The following is a 15,313-nucleotide window of genomic DNA, read 5'->3' as shown; positions in this document are numbered from 1 at the left end:
TTTAACAGTATTAATTCTTCCAGTCCAAGAACATGGGATATCTTTCCATTTCTTTGTATTGTCCTCAATTTCCTTCATTAGTATTTTATAGTTTCAGAGTATAGGTCTTCACCTCCTTGGTTAAGTTTATTCCTAGGATTTTTGTCCTTTCTCTTCCTGGTAGAGACTTTAAAGTTTCCTATATATAATATCACAAGTTTCCTATATATAATATCACATCATCTGCAAATAGTGAGTTTTATTTCTTCCCTTCCAGTTTAGATGCCCTTTATTTCCTTCGCTTGTCTGATTGCTGTGGCTAGGACTTGCAGTACTATGTTAAACACAAGTGATGAGAACATGCATCCTTGTCTTGTTCTTGATTTTAAAGGAAAAGTTTTTCAGCATCAGATATGATGTTAGCTGTGAGTTTGTCATAAATGAACTTTATTACTTTATTGAGTTGAGCTATGTCCCCTCTATACTAACACTTTGATGAGAGTTTTTATCATGAATGGATGTTGAATTTTGTCAAGTGCTTTTCTGTGCCTGTTGAGATGATCATGTGATATTTATATTTCCTTTTGTTAATGTGGTGTATCACATTGCTTGATTTGTGGATATTGAATCATCCTTCCATCCTTGGAATAAATCCCAGTTAATCATAGTGTATGATCCTTTTTATATATTGTTTAAATTTGGTTTGCTAATATTTTGTTGAGGATTTTTGCCTCTATATTCATGAGAGACATTGGACTGTAATTTTCTTTTTGTGTGATATCTTTTTCTGGTTTTGGTATCAAGGTAATGGTGGCCTCACAGAATGAATATGGAAGTATTCCCTCCTCGTCAATTTTTTGGAATAGTTTGAGAAGGACTGGTATTAGCTCTTCTTTGTTTGATATAATTCCCCTGTGAAGCTGTCTGAGCCTGGACTTTTGTTTGTTGGGAGGTTTTTTTTTTACAAGTTCAATTTCACTACCAGTGGTCTGTCTGTTCACTTTGTCTGTTTATTCTTTATCAGTCTTGGGAGCATGTATTTTTCTAGGACTTTGTCCATTTCTTCTAGGTTGTCCAGGTTGTTGGCTTATAACTGTAGTGTTCTCTTTTTCTGTATCTTTGTGATATCAGTTGTTGTTTCTCCTCTTTCATATCTCATTTTGTTCATTTGCATCCTACCTTTTTTTCTTGATGAGCTTGACTGAAGGTTTATCTGTTTTGTTTGTCTTTTCAAAAACCAGCTCTTGGTTTTGATGATCTTTTCTATTTTTTTTTGGTCTCTATTTTATTAATTTCCTCTCTGATCGTTATTATTTCTTTCCTTCTGCTGACTTTGGGCTTTGTTTATTCCTTTTCTAATTCCTTTAGTTGGTAGGTTAGGTTGTTTATCTGAGATTCCTTGGTGTTTTTGATGTCATACTTCGCATTTTTGTGTTTATCACTTCACTGTTTACTGTAGTTAGAGTTTATTTTACAATTTTTTTTTGTCTTTTAATCTTTGGACTAGCTTACTTAAGTGGTTGATCCTCTGCCTTTACTATCTATTTGCCTTTAGTAGTTGAATTTTTTCTTTCCTGTAGATACTTCTTGATGTCACCTTTTCTTTTCCACTTAGAGAAAACCCTTTAACATTTCTTTTAGGGTAGGTTTAGTATTGATGAACTCTTTTAGTTTTTGCTTGTCTGAGAAGTTCTTTATTTGTCCTTCAGTTCTGAATGATTATCTTGTTGGGTAGAGTATCTTAGGTTGCAGGTTTTTCCCTGTCAGCACTTTAAATGTATTATTCATTTCAGTGCTGACTTGTTCTTTTTTATATTTTTTATAATATAAAGTTTTTTCTAGTCCCTCATTAAAATGCTCACTGTGTTCATCTATTGTTTTCTCTAATTCAGTTAGCATGCTTATTACTAATGCTTTGAACTCTTTATTTTATTTATTTGGAAATAACTTATTTATTTTTGTTTCATTAGTTCTTTTTTCAGGGGTTTTCTCTTGTTCTTTGAATTGGAACAAATTTCTCTGCTTCTCATTTTGCTTAACTTTCTCTGTCTATGAAATTAGGTGAAACAGTTACCTGTTGTAGTCTTGAAGGTGTGTCCTTGTGTGTGAGCATCCCTATGTAGTCTATGTGTGCCCAGTGGCTTTGGTGGGAGAGCTGGATCTGACATGAGCACGAGTCATGCCTTTACCCGGGGTGTGCTCGCAACTATTACCTTGGTGGGAGGTAGGGCTGGAGATGGAGAGGCTAGAGCCACTGCCAGGTGTGATCTGGGACTTCTCTGCTCAGTGGCCGATACCACACTATGGGGGGTTGGGGTCCGAAGTTGCTGGAGCAGAAGCTCTGAAGTTTGGGTTCCAGCTGGCTCCATTCCCTCTAAGTGTTTGCTCTCCCCACTCCCAGCACCAGAACCCTCATCCCAGAGGGGAGCAGTGCTGGAGGAAGAGGGGCAGGTGTGGGTGCTTGGTGTGGGTCTTGGTGTGGGCATGGGCTGTGACTACGTGGCCAGAGTCTGGGACCGCTTCTGATGTGCTGCTTCTGTAAGCACCAGTAACCTCTGCCCCGCCCTGTTCAGATGCTGTTCCAGGTCCGGGATGGTACAGTCCCTCAGAGTCGCACACTCCCCTCAGCTGCCGCAGCCCCTGCCCTAGTGTAGAGCTGCACCGTGAAGCAGGTGGCCATAGCAGGCGCTCGCCGGAGTGGTCCAGGGAACCCAGCCAGAATCCCGTGCAGTTTCACTCTTTTTTTTTTTGCCTTGTTTCGGGACTAAGCAAGTGTGTGCAACCTCTTCACTAGCAGAGTCTAGGTTTCTTACAGCCCTCCTGTTAGTCCCACTGCTTTTCTAACCAGCTGTGGGGACTCGTCTTCCTGGTGTCAGACCCGAGGGCTGGGGCACCTAATATGTGGTTTGAAGCTCTCACTCCCCAAGGAGGATCTCCGCCCTTGTAAACCTCCCTCTTTCTGTGTCCCCTCCCAGGGCACAGGTCCTGACTTATTGCTTCTCTTCCCTTCCTTCCCAATTCCGTGTGGATATTTCTTACAGCCTTGGTTGTGCAGGAGTCTTCCTGCTGGTCCACATGTAGATGTATTTTTGATGTGTTTGTAGGGGGGAGGTGAGTTCCGCATCCTCCTACTCCACCATCCTGCTCTCTTCCCTCTATTTTTAATGTGAAACTTTCAAAGTCAATATATTTATTTCTAAATATATAAAAGTGAATGAAAATCCAGGAGCTTATTTTGCTGGTTCCTTGGCAAACCTAGCAGACCTTCTATATCTAGACTAATGCTGTGTCCTTCCAAGATGTACAGTGTCCTCAAATATTGTAGAGCTTTTCTTTGGGGTAAAAAACCCTCCAAAGCCCATAGCACATTCTTTGGAATCTTCTCAGGGAGGCTTTTGTTTCTTGAAGGCAAATTTGATTTTTGGAAACAGCTAAAAGCTACTTGGCAGCAAATCTAGTGAATGAGATGGGTGATCAAGCTGAAGAACATTATTTTTGGTTCCAAGCAAGGTGTGACTATAAAGAAATGAGACCGATTTTCTTGTGTGGTACATAAACCGGCTCAACAGCAATTCCAAAAGAGGACTTCCAAAAATGTGTGGCCTTGGCAAGAAAAAAATTTCTTCATCCCAATTTCTCTCTCTCTTACACACACACACACACACACACACACACACACACGGAGTGTATAGTATTTGGTCCAGTATATAGACAAGTAAAATCAAAAGCCCTTGGAATTTAGTTTCAAAAAATCAATTACACAAGTATGAGATAGAGAAGACCTGGCTTGGCAGCCTTTCTTGCAAAAAACATCTGGGGGTTTCGGTTGGACACAAGCTCATCATTCTTGAAGAATGTGACGTGGCCTCTAACTGAGTGTCTGCGTTCTAGGAAGGCTCTCTGGTGGAGGTCTTGGGCGCAATGGGAACGTAGAAACCCATGCTCCCTTCTGCTCGGGCTCCAGCCGCACCGTGGGCTCAGCTGCGGGCATGACTGATCCACTGGAGTGTGGAACAGCACTGAAGGAGCTGCAAAAAAGCAACTCAGAAGAGGCAAGGGTCAGGGATTGAAAATTATTGTTGAAGGACAGCTGTATGAAAAATGGTGTCACCTTAATCTCATGTTGGTCTTTATGGAAGAGCCGGGACCAATGGGTGGAAATTATAGGAAGGCAGATTAAGGATCAACCTAAGAAAGATTGAGTCATACTATAGAATTACACATTCAGTATAATATCACATGTGTGAATATACATACACACAGAAAAAAGACTGGAAGGGTATAAAAATCAAATATTTAATAGTGAATATCCATGGGGCATAGAACTATGAGATAAATGTCATTGAAACTTTATATAATGATGTATTGCTAGACTTTATTACTTGTATGTATTTCTTAAATTTTTTTTTCCTAAAAATTAGAGGTGTCCAGCAACCAAATAGGCTGCTTTGTGACCTAGTGAGAGCCCTGCTTAGGGTGTGAATCAGATACCGATTGTGCAATGAGCTAGTGGGTCATTTTCAGCCTAGGGATTCGATATGTTGTTCTATGATTTAACTTTGTTCAAATACCAGCGTTAAGACGGTAGTTCACACATGTATCCAATGAGACAGAGGCCTGAAAACCCCCAACAAGATGGAGCAACTTTCCGGCTGCCAGGCCTGTTCCAAGGACAAAATAATCATCTTCATAAAATTCATGCAGGAAGTTTAAATCAAAGGGTAGAAAAAACTTCAAAGATGAAAAGCCACCAACTAGCTGTGAAACTGGAGTCTGAACCAGAAGAACTAAAAAATGTAGAGGGATAGGAAAAGGCTAAAAGAGACAGGATATTGCGTAAAAGTCAGTGGCAACAGGAGACGGTGGATTTCCCATGTGTTGTACATGTGATTGGTTATCCATTTGAATCCCAGTCATTTAGCTGGAGCCAGCAGGCCTTGGATATTATAGAGTCTTTGCCCCTCGTCACTCAGCCTGGGTGGACCACAGCTGGCAAACAGTGTACTGAGATAGCGGAAATGCTGCTGGCTTGGGTCATGTTCGGGGTGCTGAAGTGTCTCAGGTATGACCTTAAGCTGGCAAAGCCCTGAGAGGCATGTGGGAACAGCGCAGGCATAACACCCGCGTTGTGCAGAGGGACTGGCACTTACTGCCTTTCGGGGCCACTGGTGCCACAGAATCAGAACAACAGAGAAGCTAGACATTTTGTCCTGATTCGCCGCTGTTTACAAGAGGGACACTGAGGTCTGGAGAGGGGACGTGAGTGAGAGGAGTGTGTAACAACTGACAGTCCCCTCCATCTCCCGGAGAGGAGCCATGGACCCCTTCTGCTTGTGCGCATCAAACCTGATCTCAGAGTCGCCCATTATTTTTGCCACATTAAATAAAAACTTCCTGCAGAATGACAGCACAGTTATTAGGCACTAACTGGGCTCTAAAGCCTTCCTTTGGTCTGGTGGCAGTACCGTGTCACACTCCGAGTCCCAGGAACAAACCCCTGCGGGATGTAGATTTCATGACTCAAAGAACAAAGATTCTCACAAATCCCATTCAAATACAGAAATAATAATGGTTTAAAAGATAAAGGTAAGGCCCTCTCAAGTCTTACCAACCACCACAAATCATTGAAACATTAACAAATAAAACTGATTATAGTCTTGACTTTAACAAGACCAACCGAAGGATACGCTAAACCAAACATTTCCAGCTTGAGTTTGCAAAAATTTCTGCAAAAGATGGAGATGGCTTTTGGAAAACTGTGCTCTGTAGGAGACCCTGACGGAAGTGTATGGGTGACAGCGGGGAGGCAGGCGGGGGGGGGGGTGGCGTGGGGTGACAAGTTGTGAGAAATTCTACCTCCTGCTCCCCGCATGCTGACCTCCTGCCATTGGGCAGAAATCAGAGCTCCTAGCTGGGACCACCTCCTAGAATCAAAGGGGGCTCCCCAGTTCCTCCTTGACCTTTGCTCACACTCCCTCCCTGTGTTCTCTCCCCAACTCTTTTAGCTTCTCCTCTCCTTGTCCTCAGGTGGGAGTCGAGTTCTCACTCATTGGAAAGAATCAACAAGTTTTCTGTTGACTTGACCTGGCGAATGGGCAATAAGCCAGGCATCAGAAACAATGGCGAGTTGGTCATTTCCAAGGTTCTTTAGCAGCAGAACGTTCAAGTATCATCAGCATTAGCACCATTATTGTTCAGGATGTTGTATATGGAAGAAGCAGATTTAAGTAATAATACCGGGCCTGCAACTGACGAGCGCTGTGTTGGTATTAGGATTGGCGCAGACCTTCAGCTCCGTGAGAGCAGGGAGCAAATCTGGTCTCTTTTCTATTGTCTCCAGCGGCTGGTGCAGTACCTGACACCCAGCAGGTCCGCAAATCCTACCTGTGGAATAAACGACCATTGAAGGACGCCACCGGAGGCCAAGGGCCAGCGCTGCTTCCTGCACATCCTGGGGTTCCCGGTGACCACCTCTGCAAACTGCCCCAGGTACCTGCTGGCCCCGCCGTGTGGCAGCCCCTGGAGAAGGGGGACAGAGAGCAAAGAAGCTTAGGGACTGACTTCTTTGCACTGTTTGGGCCCCCCTCTCCGGGCTGGGGGAAGGAAGACTATTGTGTACACAATCCACACAGAGGATTTCTGTTTGGGCAAAACCTGGTCAGCAAAGTGAAATGTGTAAAGAGAGGGCACTTTTCTCAGATGCCTTTAGCGTCATAGGAGAGACACTCTAACCCGAGGTTTGTCAATGGAGATGATGGTTGGGTGTGTGTTGGGAGGGAGTGGCTTTGACTCAGGATTTGAGGCCAAGATTGCTACCCACCCAAAGGTGGGCAGGGAGGGAGGGGGGTTAGCTTATGCTAAATATAAAGCAAGGTGAGAAAGAGGAAAAGCACTGCGTGGTCACCACACGCCCGGGCCTTACAAAAAAGACCTGACACATTTTTATTTGAGCGTTTATTTATTTTTTTTTTCCAAAGAAATCCATGCAAAGAGAAAGAGACAGAGAGAAAAACATGGCAACCATGTTCTAGCAGCCAAACATAGGAAAATAATTTGGCACAGTTTGATTTTTTTCTTTGCAAAAGGACAATCTATATACTACCACTAAAATTTACCTTCCTCCTAAAGATACCATTTGATTTTCGAAAACATAACGCATGGTTAGTCTTCTACTTCATGGCTGGAGGAGGTGTAGAAGTTAAAAAAATAGAAAAAAAGAAGAAGGTGGTTCCCTTTATAGAGGGAGCCCAGAGGTGCTGGCGGGCGGCACGTGTGCGGGGCACGCGGCCGTCAGTGCACCAGGAAGAAGAAGCACGCCACGGAGACCGCCAAGCTGGTGAGGACCTTCAGGGGGGCAGGGCCGTTCCCGAGGTTGTGAGAGGCAGTGATCTCACTGTCCTTCTGATGATTCCCATGTTGCTTGCTTCCAGGAGCATCGTCCACGTCCAGATCATAAGCCAGTTCTGCCGAAAAGAAAAGAAGGACTTGAAATGCAGGCTCACGGACAGCGTCAGGCGTGCGCACTTCACGGCTCCAGCGCTAGTCTGGACGGCTGGGATGCCCCAGCTCGGATGCCTTCCTTTTGTCGAAAGGAAGGCCCCCAGGAGAGGGGAAGAAGACAGGTGTGTACATAGGGGGCCTGCCTGAGGAGGATGCCTAGCATCGCCCCATCCAGAGATGAGGCCAGCAGGGGGCGAGCTGACTGCTCCCCTCCTGCTTTCGGCTCCACCCACACCCCAAGGTGCGTGCTGGCCTTTCCACATCTCCTGCCCAGCAAGGCTGTGCCTGAAGGTCACTGTCACCACATCTCACAGGTATCAAAACCTCAGGTGCCGTGCGGGTGACTCCATGTGGGTCCTTGTGTGTGTGTGTATGTGTGCATGTGTGGTTTAGCAGGGGAGGGCACATGGTGGACGCCAGTGTACTTTTCCTGGGCCCTGCACCCCAAACAGATTTCCCCCTGGGAACTTGGCTTTAGAGTTGAGGATACAGTAGTTTGCTATTGGAGGTTGTTTTATTTTTCCCAACTATTTCTTCTTTTTTTTAAAATTTTATTTTATTTTTTGGGGCGGTAATTAGGTTTGTTTGTTTGTTTGTTTGTTTTGAGTGGAGGTACTGGGGATTGAACCCGGGACCTTGTGCATGCCAAGCACACACACTACCACTGAGCTATACGCTCCCCCCCTCAACTATTTCTTCTTTTATCTATTTGGTCTTTCAGCCCCCCACCCCAACGCACACAGACACACACACAAAATTGATATAACACATAGGATTTAAACTGATATCAAGCAAATTAAGAGTAAGGAGAGGCTAATGGGTAAGGGTCTTCCTTCTTTGACCATATGAGCTATAGTCATGATTTTGAAAAGAAATTGGGGCATTGGGGTTGGCCCAATGAGAAAGTCTCCCAGAAGGCGAATCTAAGCAGACAGTGGTTTGTCAGAAATTCAAGATGGCTGGCCCAGACCCAGGGCTCAACTTCTTTTAGAGTTGCTTTTCCAGATTTAGAATTCAAATCTACTCCCTTGGCTTTTCTAGACTCAGTCACCAATGTTTCTATTTCAATAGCATGTGAAGGTGATGTGACACAAGCGACCTCAGCAGCCAACTGTCTTGTGGCCAACAGAGCTGGAAAGATCACTTGGGAACACTGAGATGCATAGCAACAGTCACAGAGGAAGTGACTGGGATTCTGCAGAAGGAAGGAAGGAAGGGGAAGGAAGAGCTCCTCTTACAGGGGATGAAACATGCAGTAAGTCACAGGAAGACGGTGTGAGGATTCAGCTGGTCCGGGACGGGTACAGAGCAGGTTCTGGACCGGGGCTGCCGTGAGGCTGGCATTGCTGAGAGCAGGCAGCAAGGTCAAGGTGAGCAAAGCCAGAGGGTCTGCTTACACAGACCACAATACTACTTTCCAAAGGGCTGCTGCAGCTTATAATACCACCAGCAGTGATGCGGGACCCAAAATTCCTGTGCCTCAATCCAAGGAGGATAGTGTAGTGAGTATAAGATGGTATTTCGAGGTTTCTTTAGTTTGTATGAATCTGATTATTAGTATAGATGAAGCTTTTCTATGCTTTAGTTTACTAATTATAGTTCTCAATGAATAACAGTTCATATCCTGTGCCTTCTTCTCTAATGGGTATTGCTGTTTTGCCTATTTGAGAATATGTAGTTTATCAAATCCTTTGCCTGTCACATGCAATACAAATAATTATGTTTTCTATAATTTTCATTGTTGTACAAAGAAATGATGATGTCCTAGTTTTAATATGTATGAATCTGAACACACTTTGCCCTTCTAAAGCTGGGAAAGTTTTTCTTCTTGATATGCTGATAATAATGCATATCAGAATTTCCAGGGAACCCTCTTACTGGGGGGAAAAGTGATTCAGAGCACTGATCTCCATTCCCTCTTCCCCCTAAAAGAAATAGATACAAAGAAAATAAAAAGAGAAAAAGAACAAAGAGCAGTGCTCTACTTGGAAATCAGACCTCTTTCTCTGAAAGGTGAACTATGCCGAGCGCTCAGGGAAGGCCAAGGTCAGCTGTCAGTCGGCAAGGATAGCACAGGCTTAGCTCAGGATCAGGTTGCACCAAGGCTGAGAGCACACGTGGCTCTAGCTGTTGAAAGCCCAGCCTTGAGTCTCACGGCAATTTCTCAGCTTAAATGAAGAGGAGTATTTTTAGGGCTGATCTGAATGACAGCACTCTCAGCAGCGCTTCCACATTCCTTTCCCGGATGTCCCTGCCCAGCATCGGATGAAACAGCATCTATTAACGTGACCACTCAGCTCCCACCACTCCGCTCTTGATCTTGCTCTTCAAATAATCTGCGAGCACGACTCCATTTTGTGTACCGTCGCAGTTACGGTAAACCCAGTGGTTACGTTAAATCCGGTAGTTTCTGATCTTTTTGCCACCAAACGCCTCTTGCGTTATGTCCATCTCTTGGGCCCTATGTTTTGAAATTACAAAAGTGTCTACCAATTATGGAGTCCTCTCTGTGGGCCAGGCACTGTGCTAAGCTCTTTATATCCATTACCTCATTTCATTGAACTTTCTCAGCAACGTGATGAAGCAGGTATTGTAAGTCCCATTTTCCTGATGAGGAAGCTCAAGCTCAGGCTACTTTTTTTGCCAATATTTTCACAGCTGGGAAGCGGCAGAGGAACTATTCAGACGCAGAACTGACTCAAACCTTGTACAAAGCGCGATCATAAACAACCTGAAAAACAATCTATCCACCAAATAGACTGCGGTGATTAAGTAGTAGTGGATTCCTTCTTGGAAAACAGAACTCAGTCAGAGATACCCTGCCAGAGAGAACTAAGACGCATGCGAGCAGTCAGTATTTCCACACACAGCTGATCACATACTTGGTTAGGTAGCTTATTAAGCTCTGCAAAATACTGAAAAGAGCTCTAGGTTTGGGGACCCAGAATGGAGTTATATCAGTTCTAGTTCCCTGAAGAAATCAGCAACAATCGCCAAGGCCATTAGACACCCCCCTGGCACAAAGTCATCTGCCTCCAAAGGGTCCCAAGGGAGTATTCAGAATAATCCCTTCCTGAGCTTCCTAAACTGGGGCTACAGGCTTCCGGACGGTTTCCACTCGGCAGAAGCAGAGCGCTCTCAGCCAAGCCTGTAGCTGGGCCCTTGTGGTTGATACTGATGGGAGGTCCAGCAAAGACACACACTCCAGACCTGCACCACCATCACAAAGATTAGAGCTGGAGGGGACAGCTTAGCCAGACCAGGGCACACCATGGGAGACAGAGGAAAGAAGGTTTTGAGTCCAGAGAAATATGGGCATTCCTGGACAGGGGAGAGCTAATCCAACTTAATTCAACAAACTCAGTGGTAGCCTACTATGTTCCAAGTATTGAGCTAGAAGATCGGAGAAAGGCTGCCTTCAGGAATCCCACACTCTAGCAAGGAAAACAGCCCGACAGACAAAGCAACGGGACCCTTGGCAGAAAGTAGAAAGGGTTCAGATACGGGCACAAGCAAAACATCAGGGGGACAGGAGGCACAGAGGAAAATTCCAAAAAAGAGCTCCTGGGAAGACTTCTTGGACAATGGGGATATAATCTACACCATGAAGGATGGATGGAACTAGGGCAGGGCTAAATGAAATGGTTATTCACTTCAGGCAGGGGGCTCAGCTTGAGCAAATTCATCGGTATCAGACAGCGAAGATACAAGTAAGGAACCTCTGTGGAGGGTGGGAAGGTGTGTGTTGCGTGGTGGGAGATAAAACGTAAGGGAGGAAGGACAAGTAAGGGCTGAATCATGGGGGATTAGGAATGCTAACTCTTGGTTCTGTGGGCAATGGGGAGCCACTGAAGGTTGTTAAGTAAGGAATTCACACAATCTGATTTGTGTCTTTCAGAAAGATCGCTGTGGACATTTGGCGGCCAGCCCTAAGTGGGTGGGAGGGACTCATCAGATATCTTGTCTTGGAAAAAACAAGAAGCCTGTGGGAACAGTATCTGGGGATCAGCCAGTAGCAGATAATAAAAGAATTCTTTTAACCTACAAAGAAGCTAAATCTACACCAAACCAAAACCTCATTTTGCTATAAACCAGATGCATTATGGGAATCACCACAAAGCATACTTTTTAAAATCATATTTTTAGGTTTATCAGTGATTTTCCAGAATCTATCTTTGTTGTATTAGGTACATACTGTAAAACGCATATAAATTGTTTCTAGTCTTGCAGTTGAATGTCAGCGCAGAGACATTCTGCAGTGAGAACCTTTTGGGCCAGCAAGGAGATTTTCATGCTAAATCCAAAAATCTGTTTCTATTTGTGATCAGTTTAAACTACATTCCGAGGGTAGACCCAACAGTCTGTACTAATTACACACTCAGCCCTGACTCTCATTTTGCTCTTGTGTCCTTTGTGTTGCAGATTAGATAATCCCTTTAAATGATCATTAGTCATTACGGTCTGTATTTGGTGTTGAAGAGTTTTCTGCATTGGGTGGAGCCCCCCACCCTCAGTGACGCAGAGCCTCCTAGTGGAATTCCTACGGAAGCCAGTACCATCCTTGGAGTCTGGAGCCCTGGGTTCCAGGCCTGGCTCAGTCCATGATTTACTATTTCACCTTTGGCAAGTCATTTCCCTCTCCTCAGGGACTCAGTCACCGCATTTTGCTACGTCAGGGTGTTGGACTAGATGAAGTCTAAATTTCCTTCTAGTTTTATTTCTCTCTGATTCCGGCTCTTGGGGCCCAGTGAGGGACACAGCCTCCTGCAGGCGCCATCACTCCCCTATCCATAGCAGCCAAGGTGGCTCCCCTGACTCGAGCATCTATGGGCAAGCAGACGCAATCAATTCCTTCTCTTGGGATGTGAGTCTTTCTGGTGATGTTTACCAGCTACAAAATTCTGAATCCTCTCTCTACTTGAGCTGGTCTGATCTTGGATAAGAAACCCTGGCAATAAAATAAATCCACACTACAATGTTTTTGTTTTCTTTCAACTCAGGCATAATAACTTCTTCTAAAGCCAGTACACAAAGCTTTGGGGGAGAAGTTGCTGGGCCTGGGGTGCATCAAGCAGGCGTGCACAGGCAGCCAAGGAAGATCTGTCAGCCAGTGAGACAAATCTGTGGGCCCTCACAAGCCACTGGGGTCTTGAGCATATAATAGGATGCAAATGCTCACCCTCTGATGGCATGGCCATCAATGGGGGCAATGCGCTGCTCCAGGGGCCTCGCCCACACCAGCAGGCAGACTTTACAGGGCAGTTATCAAAACACCAGGGGAGTACACTCCACTATGGAAAACAGGGTGGTGATTCCTTAAAAAACTAAAAATAGGGTTACCATATGATCCAGCCATCCCACTCCTGGGCATATATCCAGAGGAAACTCTAATTTGAAAAGATACATGCACCCCAATGTTCATAGCAGCCCTATTTACAAGATATGGAAACAACCTAAATGTCCATCAACAGGTGACTGGATAAAGAAGATATGGTATATTTATACAATAGAATACTACTCAGTCATAAACAAAGAATGAAATGTTGCCATTTGCAGCAACATGGATGGGCCAGGAGATCATTATACTAAGTGAAGTAAGTCAGACAGAGAAGGACAAACATCATATCATACCACTTGTATGTGGAATCTAAAAAATAATACAAATGAACTTATTGATAAAACAGAAACAGACTCACAGACAGAAAATAAGCTTATGGTTACCAAAGGGGAAAGGTGGGGGCAGAATAAATTGGGAGTTTGGGATTAGCAGATACAAAGTACTAAATATGAAATAGATAAACAACAAGGTCCTACTCTATAGCACAGGGAACTATAGTCAATAGCTTGTAATAACCTATAATGGAAAAAAATTTGAAAAAGAATATGTATGTGTGTGACTGAATCACTTTGCTGTACATCCGAAAGTAACATTGTCAATCAACTATACTTCAATAAAAGTTTAAAAAATATTTTAAAAACCCCACAAATGTATACAAACAAAACCCCACCCTGAAACTGCCACATACCAGGGGAGTGAATGCCGCTGCTGAGCTGAGCACGGGGGTGTCTACCTCGCTAAGCCTGCACCGGCTGGTGGCTTCAACCCGGCCCCAATACAGCAACAGAGCAATACCCCTCTCCCTGCGTTGTGTGTTTGCCGTGTGTGTATTTGCTGTGTGCCGTTGGCCTCCAGGACGTGAATATGCAAAACCTTCAGTACCTGCCTGGCAGGCCCCAGAGGCTGAAATTGGGGAAATCACTCCACACGGTGTTCATGGCACCACTGCTCGCTCTGCTGCCCCTTCGCACAGAAGCCTTTGGGCCCCGTCACTCGCTCCGGAATCCCCAATAGACCTTGGTTTCCTTGTCCACCCCTCAACACACCCTTCCTTCCTGCCACGTCAACTCCCCCTCCTCAACCTTGTGAACTTTCAGGTGTGAAATGACTGCTTAAGACTTGAAAGCAGAGGAAAGTGACTTTGCTAATGACCCAAAGGTCTCCAGGAGTCTAGATTTTCTTCTTCATAGATCAGACGAGGGGGAAATGGCACACTTGAGGCCTCTGGTGTTAGTTGGCCTAATGGGACTCCTTTTAGGGCCCATTTCACAATGTGCCCTAAATGTGTGTCACTTCTTGACAAGTAAGTGAGCTGCCACTTTTGCCAATTAAATGACTATAAATTCTGGGAACATTCCAATGGCCTCTCCTGGAAGAGGGCTGGGGCCATGAGATGCCCACTTCATTTCTTACAGCTAATTCCAGCCTCCAAACATCCTCAGTTGCAATGCGAGGCCGTTGAAGGGACACGTGGACTTTGGCATTAGTAAGGGCACGGCCTCTCGCTGCAGGCCCTTTGGTCTGGGGTTTGTGTGTCTTCAGGCTACGCTGCAGCGGCTGGGGGGTACGTGAAGCCACGGCAGGCTTCTTCCCAGGGGCTTTGCGGGAGAAGTACACTATTTTATACTGAAACATGCACGGCTGTATGATGGAGTAGAAATGCGCTATTTGCAAACTCATTTAAGACTTCATAACATATTTCATATTTACTAGGACCTTCAGGTTACATCCCAGAGCCTCAGGAAGAGGTGTTCCCTCTCACTCTTCACTGATGTATGGAATCCTTGGGTCGAAAGGTCTTAAAAGCACTGTTAGGACACCTGAGTTACCTGGACTCTGTAAACTCCCAAAGCTGGGCATTCTGACTCCCATATTCCTGGTCAATGATTTAAGGTAGCTTTTTCTATAACAACTTCCTTGTCAAGAGGGGAATGCCACAGTAATTGCCCTTAACTGGGGCTTGGACCACTTCGTGTCTAATACACAATGGTTTCCTGGGGATTCGGCCACTAACTATGCTCCCCTGTTGCCTTGAGCCATTGAGAAAGGAACAAACACAAATATCACTTAATCCCTTTGGAAGTCAGATCTTTTCACTGCAGCATCTTGTTATGACATGGGTACATCATGAGTCAGGTCACAGTCCCAGAAACAGAACAACTCCATCCTGGAAATTCTGACCGTGTGAAGGGGTGGTGTGGGCGCTGGCCCTCCTCCCCCAGCCCTGGAATTCCCGCCGCCTTCCACAGTGGTGTCACGACTATTATTCTCCTGTCTACAGAGCGTTGTCGCCTGAGGCTGCCTAACAGCTCCACAGGAATCGCAGCTCATCAAAGCCTTTCCTTCCCACAGGAGAGGTTATCTCGTTCCCATGGGAAGTCATGGGCCCAAGAGGCAGTGGAATATGAGAAGCCAGTGACAGAGACACTGTTCAGCTAGGGCCAGGGGAGAAGACGAAGAGAACGGGCCTCCAGAAGGCAAGGGAGGAGGAGGGTA

General features: G+C 45.1%; 1 protein-coding gene across 2 annotated transcripts in view; it reads right to left on the bottom strand.

Moving 5' to 3' along the window:
* Positions 1–6,918: 6,918 nt before the first annotated feature.
* Positions 6,919–15,313, bottom strand: part of GPC3 (glypican 3) — a 368,118-nt gene continuing 359,723 nt past the window's right edge. For both annotated transcript variants that reach the window (XM_031446156.2, XM_031446155.2), the window contains one exon: positions 6,919–7,442. In XM_031446156.2, the coding sequence (XP_031302016.1) occupies positions 7,270–7,442 (173 nt within the window). In that variant the 3' untranslated portion in view covers positions 6,919–7,269. The remainder of the gene's footprint in view (positions 7,443–15,313) is intronic.

The sequence above is a fragment of the Camelus dromedarius genome, chromosome X (genome assembly GCF_036321535.1).
Source record: "Camelus dromedarius isolate mCamDro1 chromosome X, mCamDro1.pat, whole genome shotgun sequence".
Taxonomy (NCBI): domain Eukaryota; kingdom Metazoa; phylum Chordata; class Mammalia; order Artiodactyla; family Camelidae; genus Camelus; species Camelus dromedarius.
Note: the sequence above shows the minus strand (reverse complement) of the source record. Positions and strands in the feature narration are given on the sequence as shown.